Here is a 14397-nt window from a genome sequence, read left to right on the forward strand (position 1 = left end):
TACGCATCGCCCGGGTTTAGTTTGTAAAATAATTAGTCATATCTATATATATATATGTGTGTGTGTATATGTGTTTGTGTAAGACATTACAATTACAACAATGTAACAATCAATGAATATTTGATGATGGGATTTTTTTTATATTCTCTGTTTCTCTTTTGCTCTCATTGTAGACATGTACCAGTACCTCCTGTCCTTTTCTCAAGGCCACCTGAGTTCTCTTTTGGAGGGAACCTTCTCGTCCCTATCCCGCCATGCCTTGCCCCATGTGAATCAACTCTTCTCATCTCTTTCCCTCTACCTCCGTGGTGCCAATGTCTCTGTTGAGGCAACAGTGCACCAATTTTACGACAACATCTTCCCGCTTGTCTACACACAGCTTATAAATTCAGGCGTTGAAGATGGCGTAATGGGAGGCAGCGAAGCGGCTGACTGTCTTCGTATGATCAGACAGGATGTCAATCCTTTTGGGCATCATCCAGCTGTCATGGCTCAGGAGTTAGCCGGGGCACTGGGGGCTGGCCGGCAACTGGGTCTGGCCTTGGAGGAAGGTGTGGAGGTCATTAATGCCACAGAACATGCCAGCATGAGCAAAGACTGTGTAAAGAGCCTGGTGAAGATGGTGTACTGCTCCCACTGCAGAGGCTTAACATTGATCAAGCCCTGCGCTGGCTACTGTATGAATGTAATGCGAGGCTGCTTGGCCAGTGTATCAGAGCTGGATCAGCCTTGGAGGAGATATACCAGCTTGTTGGAGCAGCTGACCCTTGCCATGGCCGGGCACCACAGCCTGGAACTATCCCTGCTGGGGGTCAGGGGCCACGTCAATGAGGCATTGCTCCATGCACAGCTCCATGGTCCACTCATTAATGCCATGGTGAGTAAACACTAGTTAAACATCGATCAGAGTTCTTAATGGCACATACAAAAACCTCCAAAAATCTTTGCTTTATCCATATATCTTGGCAGTGTTGAATGTAATGATTGGAAAGCTTTTGCTGGTTGCATGTGGTTATGAGATATTTTTTTCCACCAGTGCAGCAAAAAAGAATCCTACACACTGCATTAATGTTTGTGCAATGCTGAAACTATTCAGAGAAAAAATAATATTTATTCAAAAAGAACTTCAGCCTCCTCTAAAGCACCACAGACTTGGTAACTGTTGCAAAACTGGCAAGGCATCTAAAAATCACCATTGTTGTTTAAAGTGGTGCATAAAATATCATTTGTGTGCTCATGCAAGCGATGAGTACTACCATATGCCTTACATTATATGTGGTTATTATTCACAACATGAATACAGTTGCAGGAGCAACTGCCAGACAGTTCTTACGACTGAATAGTGCTGTTAAATCCACTGTCACAATTATGTCTTTGTTTTACAGTTTATCTTGGATTTGTACTTTTATGCCCAAAGAGTTGGGGGGAAGCTGAGTAAATAAATAAAAAAAAAGAACAAAATTTAGACTTGGCAGTTGTGTAGGTTTGCACTTTAACAGAAAGCACAGTAGCTTCAGATCTACTCATCTAAAGTGTATAAAACTTGACTTGAAATATTTCAAGATGTTACACACATGGTAGTTTTGTTTGCGAGTAAGTAGCTTTGCATCGGCATTGGAAATGACATTACCAATACCCTATTTCTTCCAGTAACCAGAATGAAAAGTCGGATGCATGTATGAAGGTGTAAGGTAGAATATGAGTCATACATCAAGGAACAAATGGGAAGAAGAACAGAGTAGAAAGTTAAGACCATGTGAAAGAACGAGTTGGTTGTATAATTGAAGTGACAGTCTGAGCACTAATCAGCATCATTCTCTTTAAGTAATTTTATATTGTAATATGAAATAACACATATACACTTTTTCTAAAAGAGTCATGCAGGATAATTAATCATATCAATGAGCAGTAAAGCAGGGAAATTGGCAAAATTTGATGATGATTGATGACGGTCAAAATGAACCCTCTCAATCCATCACACGTTATCATATTTTGCAGACAAGAGATGTTCCATTGTTGCTATTCAGCCAGTGAATGGGCTGATTGCTTTAACAGCTTATTTCTCCAGTCAATATTAAATCAATACTTGAAAATGCACAACATTTTTGTGAAAATACAACTAACTTCTTCAAAATCGCTGTCCCCACATTTTCAGGAAGTCCCCATAAGTTAGTGTGCAATTAGATTTTTATTTCCATCATGTTGGAAAAACAGATATACACAAACACTCATAACCATTCACTACAGTCTATATACTTGATTATATAACATCAACAATTGTACCCATGGCCATTTTAAAATCTTTTTTTTTTTTTTTATGAAGCCACAGTAGCGGGTCAAGTAGAAGTGTTACAAGTTCAGTTCACATCCACTGGAACATGGGAGCAGCCTTCATCCTTACATCCGCATACAGCTTCACCTTGGATGACAAATCAGCTTTAAACCTACAATAATCAAAATATATGCTTTTTTTTGTAAAGTCAAGCGCCAAGGAGAAACTGTTTTTTGCCCAGTCACAGAATTATTTGGACGTGTTATTAAAGGAATTATTGTGACTGTGGTTTTTCTGCTGGGATGTTTTCCCAAACCATTTTGTGGCTGTAATCTCTCACTTTCTGAACTGCAGACTACACAGTCTCCACTGTATATTGCTATACATCACAGTCAAAACACATACTGTTGTTACGGACACACACACACACACACACACACACACACACGCCCGCCCACACACTGTGATGTGTGCACGTGTGTGTATTTAGTCCTGTAATGAACCTGGGATAGCTTCTGTGTTAACACACTTCTGCTCTTACTGACATGAAGCGTGAACGTATTTCAGAGGGAAGTGGTTATGGATATTATATTGGGAGCTTGGGGTAGGATTATGTTGAGTATACACAACTGGAGAAAACTGGAAAGTTTCCAGTAAAAATGGCTACTCTTATTGGGCCCTCGTGCCAATGGTAGCTCCAGTGTTTAGTTACGTTTTCTCCCTCTGAATACTGACTTGTTGAATTCATCTTAAAATTTTCCCCCCTAGACTTAGCTGTGCTTGAGAGGCCACAGACTGCTGTTTATTGACATGGCAATAAAAAAAATGATATGGCTCAATTGAACTGCAGTCACATTTTATATGGTCTACCTGTTAAAGATGGGCAGAAATGGATAAGTCTTAACACACAGAAGCATGTATTCTTTCACAATTTCATTAAGTCATACACTTAGTTACTGAGGTCTTTACAGTCTGCTTTTGAGAAAATGGGAATGCGAGTCCACATTAGAACATTTTATAAGCAGGTCTACCTTATCCGCCTGTTGGTTTTACTACACCTTCTCATTACAATCTTATGGAGGAATGATAATAGCAGCCTGGGCCTTTAGATAATGGAAACAAGGACCAGTGTGATGATTGGAAGGGTTTCCATTCGCTGTGGCAGCTCCTCAATAGACTGCAGCAGCTTTCAAGCAAGTCATTTTGCATTTACCCTAGACAGTGATGGAGATTGTCATTATTATGAAAAGTATGTATGTTGTTTGTTATAGCTTTTGCATAGGATTGGCCAGGGTGATATTGCAGTATACTCTAATTAAATATGTAGCACAAGCACGGTTTTTATCTGAACTCACTTGTTTATATTTGGATAACCTTTCCACAAAGGATTAAAAAGAAAAGAGACTAATCTACTGACAAAAATTCATAAATATTATTTATTTAACACCAGAGCAGATGTTACATGGGACATGCCCTCGTTTGCCCATTAGCTAGTCTGACAGAGATTTTAACCTTGGATTCTTAGATTATTTTACCATCTAAAACTGTGAAAATTCAGTGACATTGTATTTCTTAGGTTTTACTTAGCTTACTTTGATATTCTACCTGTGCGTGTATGTCTTCAACAGCCCCCGACCCCCTCCTGTATAGTTCTTGTGTGTAATATTCCAAACTCTTAGATGAACGGTTGCTAACAGAAAATGCATGCGTAGCTAATCTACCTGCTTAACCCATCTCTCTAAGCTGTGTGCACGTTTGGCTTTGGATCTCACCTTCAAGCTGTCTGACTGACTTACTATGTCCATTAGCTAATCATAGTTGGTGCAGCCTCTTTTCTCCTCAGTTGCCCTCACATATTTTTGCTGCTCTCATCTTCCCTTCCTCTACTCATTGCTTTGCTGATAATATGCAGCAGCCCTCAAATCCGCAGGAAATTCCCACACTGTTTCTCCTTTATAATGAAAAAAGTTGCTGTAACAGGGAGAAGTTGTAATGTGACTGATTGCTGGAATATGAAATAGGATATGAATACAAATCAGTCATCCATAAGACATCAATTTTCTCTGCCCCGCATCTCAGCATTTTAGTTCGAGACACCCTAACCCTTTTAATTGTGTATTTGATTATATGTTGATAAAATATTTTTGCGGGAAGAGACAAAACATGTTGGGTTTTCCTTCAGTGCCTGAGGTCTGCTGCTCAGATGGACTGTTCACACATTTTAGGAAATAGCATGAGAATGACAAAAAAAAAGAGAAACTTGACAAGCAGAGAGAACCATGTTTATGTTGTCATCTGCGTGTAAGACGAATGATGGATCAACAATGATAGCATGGTTTTCCGACTCTAGGCAAAGTCTGTAAGTGCTTCAGTCTAAGTGTTGATTTTGGTAATTAACTTTGCTTCTAAACAAAGGTCACAGAAAAAAAGTAAATAATGAGACTCCACTCTAGCTTTCTTTACACTTTAAACTGTTTCCATAACTTTCAGCAACTTTTAACAAAGAAAGCACACTTCTCTAGGATTGCTGAACGGTTCCTTTTTTTTTTTAACATCATTTCTCAATAATAAGGGTTCTTCTAGATGTGGTTAACTGCATTCTTCTGTGCTAAGTTTAATATCCTCACATCCTCACTGTGGAAGAGACATGTACCATCAGTTGGAAAAAGATCAATTGCTTATATGAATAAGCAATAGATACTATAGATTATAGTTTACACCAAACAAATTGCCCTTAAATCTTTTTCATTAACAATTTTTTCTTAGTTTAGACACGTTTAACAACTTTTATGTTCCAGTGTTAAACCTTTAAAGCCTTTTAAGGCGCCTTGTTACATGGTGAGCTGCAGGTTTAATCTTAACTTGATGATATCATGCAGCACCTGCTGTCTAGCTAACGCAAATGCCCACTGCATCTGTGTTATGATTTTAGTGGTAACTGCTGGTGCATTGGAAGGCTTTAGATGAACACATGGACTTTCACAGTTTCTTTTCACATGCTTATTTTTTTTTCCCCTTTTGCCTTGTATGTTCCACTCAATCTCAGACAGACTAGATGAACTCGTTTAACCTTCTTTTCCTCTGTCTCTATATATAACCCCACTTGAAATTACTAAGACATCTTGGCATATGTTTGTCTGTGATTCTCATCTACAAAAATGGACAAATATTGACTTCAAACTCTGCAGTAAAATCCATATTCGCAAGGCAAACTCAAGAACTTTTTCAGATCATCTGCGAGTGATTTAATCAGGGTAAACAAGTCTCAGTGTGCTCTTTACTGATTGGAATCTGAAGGGATTCTTACTGTGATATATGAGCAACTGCATCTCTCTTTAATTAGCACTGACTTCATTCGGATAAGAGAGAGCAAAAAGCATGAAGGAGAGGACTGACTGACAGAGACAGAGAGATGCAGACAGAGTGATTTAGACAGAGTGAGGGCAGACATAAAGACGGTGCTTTAAAGAAATGTCAGACAGAGGCAGAATGGGAAGAAAGGGCCAAGGCCTAATGTCACAAATCATCTGCACTTTTTTATTCAAGGATTTCCAAGGGAATAGTGGTCACTAACATCCTTCCGATTGCGTGTTCAGCTTCTAAATAAATGTTTTGAATAAAATAGCCTGGTTAATTGATTTTTTTTTTCTTAAAACCACGACAGAAAAGTTTCACAATGCAACAGAATGAATGGAGCCACACTCTTAAACCGACATTTGCCTTCTTTGGTAGTCAACAATCATTCATTTATCCATTCTTTATTGACTTCATTGTCTTTAATGCAGTGTTTCTTAAAAAGGGGACATATGTTCACCCCCCTGTTTATTTTTGGTATGTCCTTGAGAGCATATATTTGGGTGTCTGAAGTTACTATCAACTCAAAAAGTCAAAACTCCCACCCAAAAAAATACAACCCTGACATTTTGTTTTGGGCCCCTTATATCTGAAAATGTGAAATTCATTGAGTCTTTGAGATTAGCAGCGTAAACACATGTCGCTTTACTAGATTATCCAGTCGTCTTTATCACTAACTCTGCCAAGCTTCAACTTCAGATGATGCTGCATTCTCTCTTAGGAACATGAGACTCTTTTGCTCATGCTTATTGCTTTGCTGTTAAGATCACATGTCACCATTAGTTATGGATCTCACTTAACTAAAGAAATATATGAGCTAATAATGGTTTACCACTTCTTTATGTAAAGTTTTATATTCCAATAAGAAAATCTTCTGATTTGCGTCTTATTTTTTTTACCAGACGGAAGTGGGAAATTTTGATTTCCCTTTCTTCTTTTCTGTTTTTCTTTTAATGAATCAATTCAGCCAATGTTGTTGCTAAAATTAACATATAGACCAAACTGGTTTGCAATGTTGGCTGCTAAATACTTCAACAACACTCAGAGGAATGGAGCGACAATAAATCCAAGAGTTTATGGAACGATTTGTGACTGAGGAATTGCGATGCAAGCTCTCAATGGTGCTATTAACAGGCCAGTAGCCAATAAGTTATGCGGTACATGTTTTAAGGACGTGGGCCAGTTTACCGCATGACTCGTGACAGATTGTGCCTAAAAGAGAGATTGGTAGCCTACCAGCGGTATATGGCCCAACTACAGACAATGAAAATGTAACTATTTGAGAATTAATTGCCAGTCAAGTATTCTGCTCTCAGTTTTGGTGTGTGGTCTGAGCTCTCAGGCAATCTATCATATGTTCTTTCATACCATGGCAATGTGCTTCGAGGGTCATTAAGTACAATGGATCTCAGAAGAGGCAGACCCTAAAGAAGAGAAGGGCTCAGTGGACTCCAGTGGGTCACTGCATTCCCCTAAAATGATCTCACGCAATAGAGGTGTAAATTAATGGAGGAAAAGTGCCTCTGTCTGTGTTATTTTGACAAAAGCATATCACAGACTTTTCTGTAAGGCCTCAGGAAATGATGTCAGCTTGTGAATTAGGGCATAATATGTCTCCTTTAAATATTGCCCTCTCTCTACCTTTAATATTTCCTGTCCTGATTTGGTGACTTAACAAACACTGTAGTGTGTTGTATTATCACTTTGCTTCTGAATGATAGTCTTATTAATAAGCTGGAAAAACTCACTTACTGCTGTTTTTATTCTATAACAGTCATCTTTTACTGATGAAAGAGATTACTCCAACTTTGAATGATAGTTGACTTTGAAATTTCAATGTGAGACTCTAAACTTAAAGTTTGTTGTCTTCTTTGTCTAAAAGATTTTCACTTTTTAATATAGTATGCTAAAAATACACCTATTTATCACAAATGAAATGAATTGAATGTTTCACCTTTTTCTCAAAGGCTGAACCTTCACTATGTGTAGACAGAGTTTGACTTGCGACCTGAAGAGGGCTGTTTGATATTAAAGTGACTCATACAGTTTTTTAATTAGATGAGTGTATGGAAACAACAAATCTTAAGACAAACCTTTTCAGTAGATCTTTTTGACTGCCTGTTGTGTGTTCAGTAGTGTTCTACTTCATGGAAATAAATGTACATAGTTCCAATTTACATAAATTACAACACTAGAACTGTTTCACTGAGATGGTCAACATATGATGTAGATTCTACATCATATGTTGACCTAGCCTGGAAAACCAGCGCCAACTGCTGGACGGCAAAATGTTTTGCCTGCGGTTGGGTCTGGCCTCGATCCACTTGTCATTTTGAAAATACTGCCCTGAATCTGGCAGATGGCAACTAAACCAATCACAACGCAGAGATGTGTTTTGAATCAACGCGGGCGGGCCAGAGGGTTCTGGTGCGGGGTTTTGAGGGAGTGACGACAGAGCAGTGCGACGTTGGGCAGTGGAAGCGAACATAGACAAGCGAAAGCACAACAAGAAAGATGGCGGCGGCAATGGAACAGTGCTCGTTTGATTCAGCCTTGGCACACAGCCATTATAACGAACAGCCTTGCCACTCTGTATTAAGCCCCATTGTACCGGCTTTTTGGCTGCAGTTCCACCAGAATTCCACTGGGAGCGTCGGTGGAGACCAGAATGAATGGGGCCCTATGGAGCTAGATGCTACAAATGGTCAGTTTCACCTAAGTCTCCTCAAGAGCGCTCAGATTTGAATGTAGTTTCTGAGAGCTCAACATGGGTTTCAAGTAAAAAATCTACTGAACGAGTACATATATCGCTTTGATTTCTTACTGGTTGGCTTCTTGTTGTCCACAACGCGCTAGCATTGTGCTAATGACAGCTGGTCGACCCGCTATGTATGACGTCATATACACTTCAAATCCTTTTTTTAAGCAAATGAGTGGCTCTAAAAATCTAAAACTCAGCCATGGGTATTTTCTAAACACCCTTTTTCGAAAACAACATTCGAATTACTAGAGAAAAAATTATATCTTGAGATAAGGGCACGAAAGGGCGTATAGCTCCATAGGACTCCATTCATTCTGGTCTCCAAAATTGAGCGCCCCACGTGGAAAGAGGGTGGAACTGCAACCAAAATCGCCTCGTTGGAAACCGGAAATGCACCGTGAGTGGCGTATCTGTCCTATTATAGAATCTGTGCTTGGCATCAGTTTTGGAAGAGTCCCCTCCCACCAAAGCTTTCTGTCGCGCTTACTACGTCACAGTCAGTTGCGCTGATTGGTCAGAGCGTTGGCCTATAGGCACAGACGCGGTTTGAAAGACAACGGGTTGTGCTCATCAACAATGTTCCGTTGTATCCATTGATCGGTGCCAGACTAAATTAGACATCCAATCCATTTAGGCTGGTTTATCAGGCTAATGTTGACCATCTCATTGGGGCAGCCCCAATCTACAACCAAGAGTTTACTTAATATTTGTTGTCGATAGTGGTCAGATTAAAGTCAACAGTTGGGCCCACAGCCCACTCCTGTCTCAGTGTACGATTAAATGGAAAAAAACCCAAAACAAAACAACTCAGTCTGTAACAAGGCTCCTGAGGGAGGAAAAATACTTTTTATTCCCTTAACACACCCACATTTCCCAGATGGTCTAGGGTTTCTACAGGCAACAATCCAGTCACACGCCTGCTTTCTTAACCTCAAGGCCTCCACCACAACACTGCTCGTCCTCCAAGATACAAGTTAAAGACAAGAAAAAGACATTTATATATATTTGGATTTTCTTCTATTCTTGCCTGATGAAAACTCTAGCCAAAAAAAGAAAATTGAAACAATTGCTTCCTTTCCATTTTCATTTGTGCTCCAATGAGACCGTTGTATTCTAGTATTGTCACCAGAGGTCTGTTGCTGTCATAAACTCATGCCAGCACCTTATTATTGCTCAATTTTCTTACTTTACTTTCCATTTAGGTAGTAACAGCAATAAAAATAATTTTTAATTGATCAAAAAACTGCATTTGCTCTTTGCTGTTGGATTGACTTGCCTTTTCTATCCCGCTGATTGGTAACATGAATTTAATTGAAACATTCATATTGAATAGAATTGCTGTTCCGAAAGTGTCCAAACATTGTTTTGTACTGAGGCTTCTGTTTTTCCTCACGTCTCTTCTATTGTATGTCTGTCTGTCATGTCTGTAAACTTAAATGGAGGGGGGAGGATGGCTTTGAAGAACATAAATTTTACCTTCACTTTAAAGAATATAATTTCACACCCTAATTTTCACTGGTTGCAGTATAAAAGTTGAGAAAATGGCTTATTGTTGGCGTGGCAGCGGCTGGGATTCATGTAACTGACCTAAGCAGTGAACCCAAGCTCAGTCTGAGAGATATGACTGAAGACAATTTGCAGGCAGTTTGCAGTTTTGAGTTCATCATTTACGGTTAACTTATTATTCTTTCAAATAACGACAACAAAAAGTTATTAAACTGATTTTAAGATTTATTTGAATTTGTATCACTCATGGCACATCCAGTGGTTTATAACTTTGTGATCTGAATTTAGAATTCTGTCATTCAGCCTTTTGATACGTAGCTATGAATAACTAATATAATCTCTATGTGGTTATTGTTTTTGCAAAGGTCAGGAAGGCTTTATGTAACCCAGGCTCAGAAAGTTATGCAACTTCTTTAAAAAGCACTAATTAAACATCCATTTAACTGCTATTCCCTTTGTTGCAGTTGACATGTGTAATATTGTTCTATGAATTACTCGGTATGGTATTAGCCAGTAACACCACATGTTTATATACCCGTTTGACATACAAAATATAAAATGCAAGAGAGGAGTCTTTACTGGCTGAATAAGTTCCGCTCATCTCACATCTCACAGTGCTTGGGGTGTAAGGGGGCTGAGAAAGTGCCCTTGGCTTTACTGGGTAATCCCTTGATAAATAAACTGAGAAGAAAGACGACCGCTGCTATCTGTAAGCCAATACTCCTCTGGAGGAGGGATGGTCTTGGGCTTGGCTAGCATGGAACCGATTCTCTTGCTGCACTCTTTTCCCACCCTGTTGCCTCATGAAGATCTGCACAAAAACCACACAGTATAACACAGCTTTAAAAACACCTTTGCTGGTTAGAATTTTTTTTTTTTTTTAATATATCTGTCTGTCTGTCTATTTATTCATGTTTGTGAAGTTATTTTAGTTAAATGTGACATGTAAAACATATGCACAGTATGCAATGCCCTTGTTACAGTGCCGCACAACTCAAATTTTATCGAAAAGCTCAAATATACATTGAACACATGTATTGCATTCCCCCAGTGTTCCCACGTGGACACCATGCATCCCATCAATCTTCTCCCTTCATTGGTGTCTGTCCTTAAGCAATCATACAAGGAATGTTCCACAAAATATCTGAAATTGTGAAGGTATAACAAGGGCAAACAGGTGGTTGAGCACACATACACAATAAAATCCAAGTATCATTGCTCTGCCCAAATGGGATTTTCATTCTCACGCCATCACCGGGTCAGGAGATAATTGATTTATGGCAATCTTTTAGCTCATGTTGTTATTCAGACTGTCATCCGATTGGCCCTCAGGATTATGTGGTCAGCCGATCGTTCCCATAAGAGCATATGTCTATTTCTCAAGAGGATACTTCAGAGGACACTGTTTATTTTCCCTGCAATGACTTTGCGTTCTGTTTACACTTTTTTGTGTGTTTAGTTAAGCGAAAGAATGACTTGTGTTAGCATTACTGTTTTGAAAAGTAGGCCTTTCTCCAATCTGTTTTTGGCCCTTTAGAAGTCCTGCAATCTTGAACCTCTTCACTGTGGCTTGCCTGCAAAAGTAATGGGGTAATGCAAACAGAACTGAGGGTGACCTCCACTTGGTGTTCATATTTTACACGGATGTTTACATTTTTGTCTTTTAGCAGAATAGCAAAGTGTCATACAAAGGCAGGTGAGAAATGGTACTAGATATAAAACTTAAGTGTGCCTTGTTGAAAGTTTCACAATGACATGATTAGATCCTATGTTCACTCGCTGTTTAGCAACACTGCAAAGGGCATACCGTATGATTCTGACCTTTTTTTTATTGATTTATATTTTTGCATCTATTGAACTTAATTTAGCAAGCTGTAGTATGTGTTTTAAATTCGAATATAGAATATTTGGGAGGCAGAAGGTTACCCATTTGCAGGACATATCAAATCAGTTCCTTGTATTTATCTATTCATTCATTAGATTTCTTATCGCTCGTGTTTTGTAATATACATGAATATTAACAGAAGTCCTCCGCAATATGATTCTTCATTTTTCTTTTTTTTGCCCATTAGTTTTTTTTATGGAATTGCTTCTATCAGGAAATAATAAATAGGCACACAATGAAATAGGACAAAGAGAAGATAAAACATTTACACAATTACAAATACACTATTCCTTTCACAGAAAAACTGTTTCTCAGCCACTGAGCCACACATGCCCCTTGCACAGTCTGCCAAATTGACTTTTATGCGAACACACACACACTCTGCCACATGCACAGGGCTGTAGACCTCCCAGACACTACAGTCTGGACATGTCGTCATTGGACTTCATGTTGTCTGAAATATGTGCAATGAATCTCCGGAATTTGATTTATAGACCCCCCCTCCCCCTTGCCAAATAAAGAACAGGCATATAAATCACTTCAACAGTATCTGTCACTTTGATTGGACTTTTTTTACATTTAGTTAATGTAAATGTTTGGGAAAGCTTGTTGGATTAAATGAAACAGTAATGCCATTTATAAATGTTGTAATTCTTTTAATTACTAGTATTGTTTTGCTCGTGTTGATTAGAGAAAAATTAAATAAATGGTGCTTGCTCAGAGAAGCATTAAAGCTTTTGCTAATACCATTTAGTGTAGTGTGTTTCCAGACAGAATGGACAACAGTTGCTATGTCCTATCTTTTCTCACAACCACACAAATGTGTATGTTTGTGTGCGCACGTGTGGCTGCGTGCATGTGCCTGTGTGTCGCTCTACCACATGTGAGCATGTTTTATGGGCCCAGTGGGAGTTAAGGTTAATGCAGTAAAACCAACTTCTGCGTGCCCAGCGTCTGTTTGAAGGGTGAATTTAAGACCTGAATGTAGTTAGGAAAACGTTTGGAGAATAAGGCCATAGTGAAGAGGGAAGTACATTCGTTCAGGTAGGTATGGCGTTATCTCTGATTCGTGAGCCATTTACAGTTCCGCTATTCACAAATACCTTTCTCGTATGTTAAACTTCCATTCAAACAGCATGACAGATCGGCTTCACGCTGCTCGGAAGTCTATTTTTAGTAGAATGGAAAGACACCTTTTGTGACTGTTAGCACATATTCCATCTGCTTTCAGACTAATCTAAACTCTTCCCAGCATGTGGACACACCCCTTCAGACTACAATTTAAACAGGCATGCTTACTCGCTCCTTCCAAAGAAGTTCATACATTTGTTTGTGCATTCCATTGTTTTGGGTCCCTCAAATGCTTTCTTTAGAGCAAGCATTGTTGTTGCAGTGTGTCTAACAGCATGAGGAAAACATTCCCTTAGCTGAATTTACTGACTGTGTTACCAGGGCACATTTGCAGGGCTTGTATTGGAGGTGAAGCTGAAATCCAAAAGATGTCTGAACTTTGATTACTTTTACAACTGCATATAATATAAATACAACACATATAAATGGTGTGACTTAAACATAAACATCATTCGGCCCAAATTCAAAATAGTAATTTAGGTAACAAGAGAGTATTTTTAAGTGGGCAGCATTTGAATTCATTTCTTCTGGTGAAAGTTTAGATATCTCACTATATATTGAGAGTACCTTGATGACTAATGATGAGATAAGGTCAGTCTGATTCATGACTGTGGTTAAAATGCTGTAAGACTCCAAATTTGAAATTAGAGATGACTATTATGTAGTCCTGTTGGATGTGCTCGCATGGTAGAATGACTCATCTCTCTTGACAATATACACTGATCACTGTAAGGACTTATTCAATCAAGCATGCAAGAGCCATCATAGTCTGTCTCTTTGGCTAATTGAGGATCACTTAACAATGCTGCCCAGAGGCTTTTAAGCCAATGAGATGTCATCGATTATATCTTTTGGTTTGAAGCACACTCCCCTTTATTTTCATGACCCCTCCTTCTTCCTCCCCTCTGCTGCACATTTAATAGCCCACTGGAGATACTTGCAATCATTGCCAACTGTGTGTTCGTGCATTCACTTCCATGTGGCAGCGGAATGTTCTACATTGACTTTCAGCCCCCCCGGCAATAACTCACTCATCACACCATTTTCTTTCATCACATCGCTCCATTCACGCCTACCTTTCCCCAAATCAATCATTAATCAGACCACAAAAATGCTGGCAGTCTTCATTTTGAAATGGGATGGCAAAAGGTGTTCACTTAACACTCAATTTGCATGCATATACTTTTATATGTGCAGGTGTCAGTAGGTGGTTTGGAAGCTGCCCTGCAGCTTCACCCACACTCTTGTATGTTTTCTAAGCTTAGCAGGTGTGTGTTTGCTCTGCTCTACCCACAGGTGGTCAAGGTGTGTGGCCTGTCTACAGAGGAACCTACAGGCATGCAGCCTACTAGCCCAGAGGTCACGACCTCTAGCATAACCTCATCTCCTCCGCTTCCATCTGCTGCTCCCTCCCAACCTTTACCAGAACAGTGGCAGGGGCAGTTAGCCCACCTAAAGAGGTAAGATAAATCTATAAACCTCGATAAA

General features: G+C 39.2%; 1 protein-coding gene across 2 annotated transcripts in view; it reads left to right on the forward strand.

Moving 5' to 3' along the window:
* Positions 1 to 14397, forward strand: part of LOC142399072 (glypican-5-like) — a 116305-nt gene that overhangs the window by 24508 nt on the left and 77400 nt on the right. For both annotated transcript variants that reach the window (XM_075483454.1, XM_075483455.1), the window contains exons 3-4: positions 174 to 877; positions 14206 to 14369. In XM_075483454.1, the coding sequence (XP_075339569.1) occupies positions 174 to 877; positions 14206 to 14369 (868 nt within the window). The remainder of the gene's footprint in view (positions 1 to 173; positions 878 to 14205; positions 14370 to 14397) is intronic.

The sequence above is a fragment of the Odontesthes bonariensis genome, chromosome 14 (assembly GCF_027942865.1).
Source record: "Odontesthes bonariensis isolate fOdoBon6 chromosome 14, fOdoBon6.hap1, whole genome shotgun sequence".
NCBI lineage: Eukaryota > Metazoa > Chordata > Actinopteri > Atheriniformes > Atherinopsidae > Odontesthes > Odontesthes bonariensis.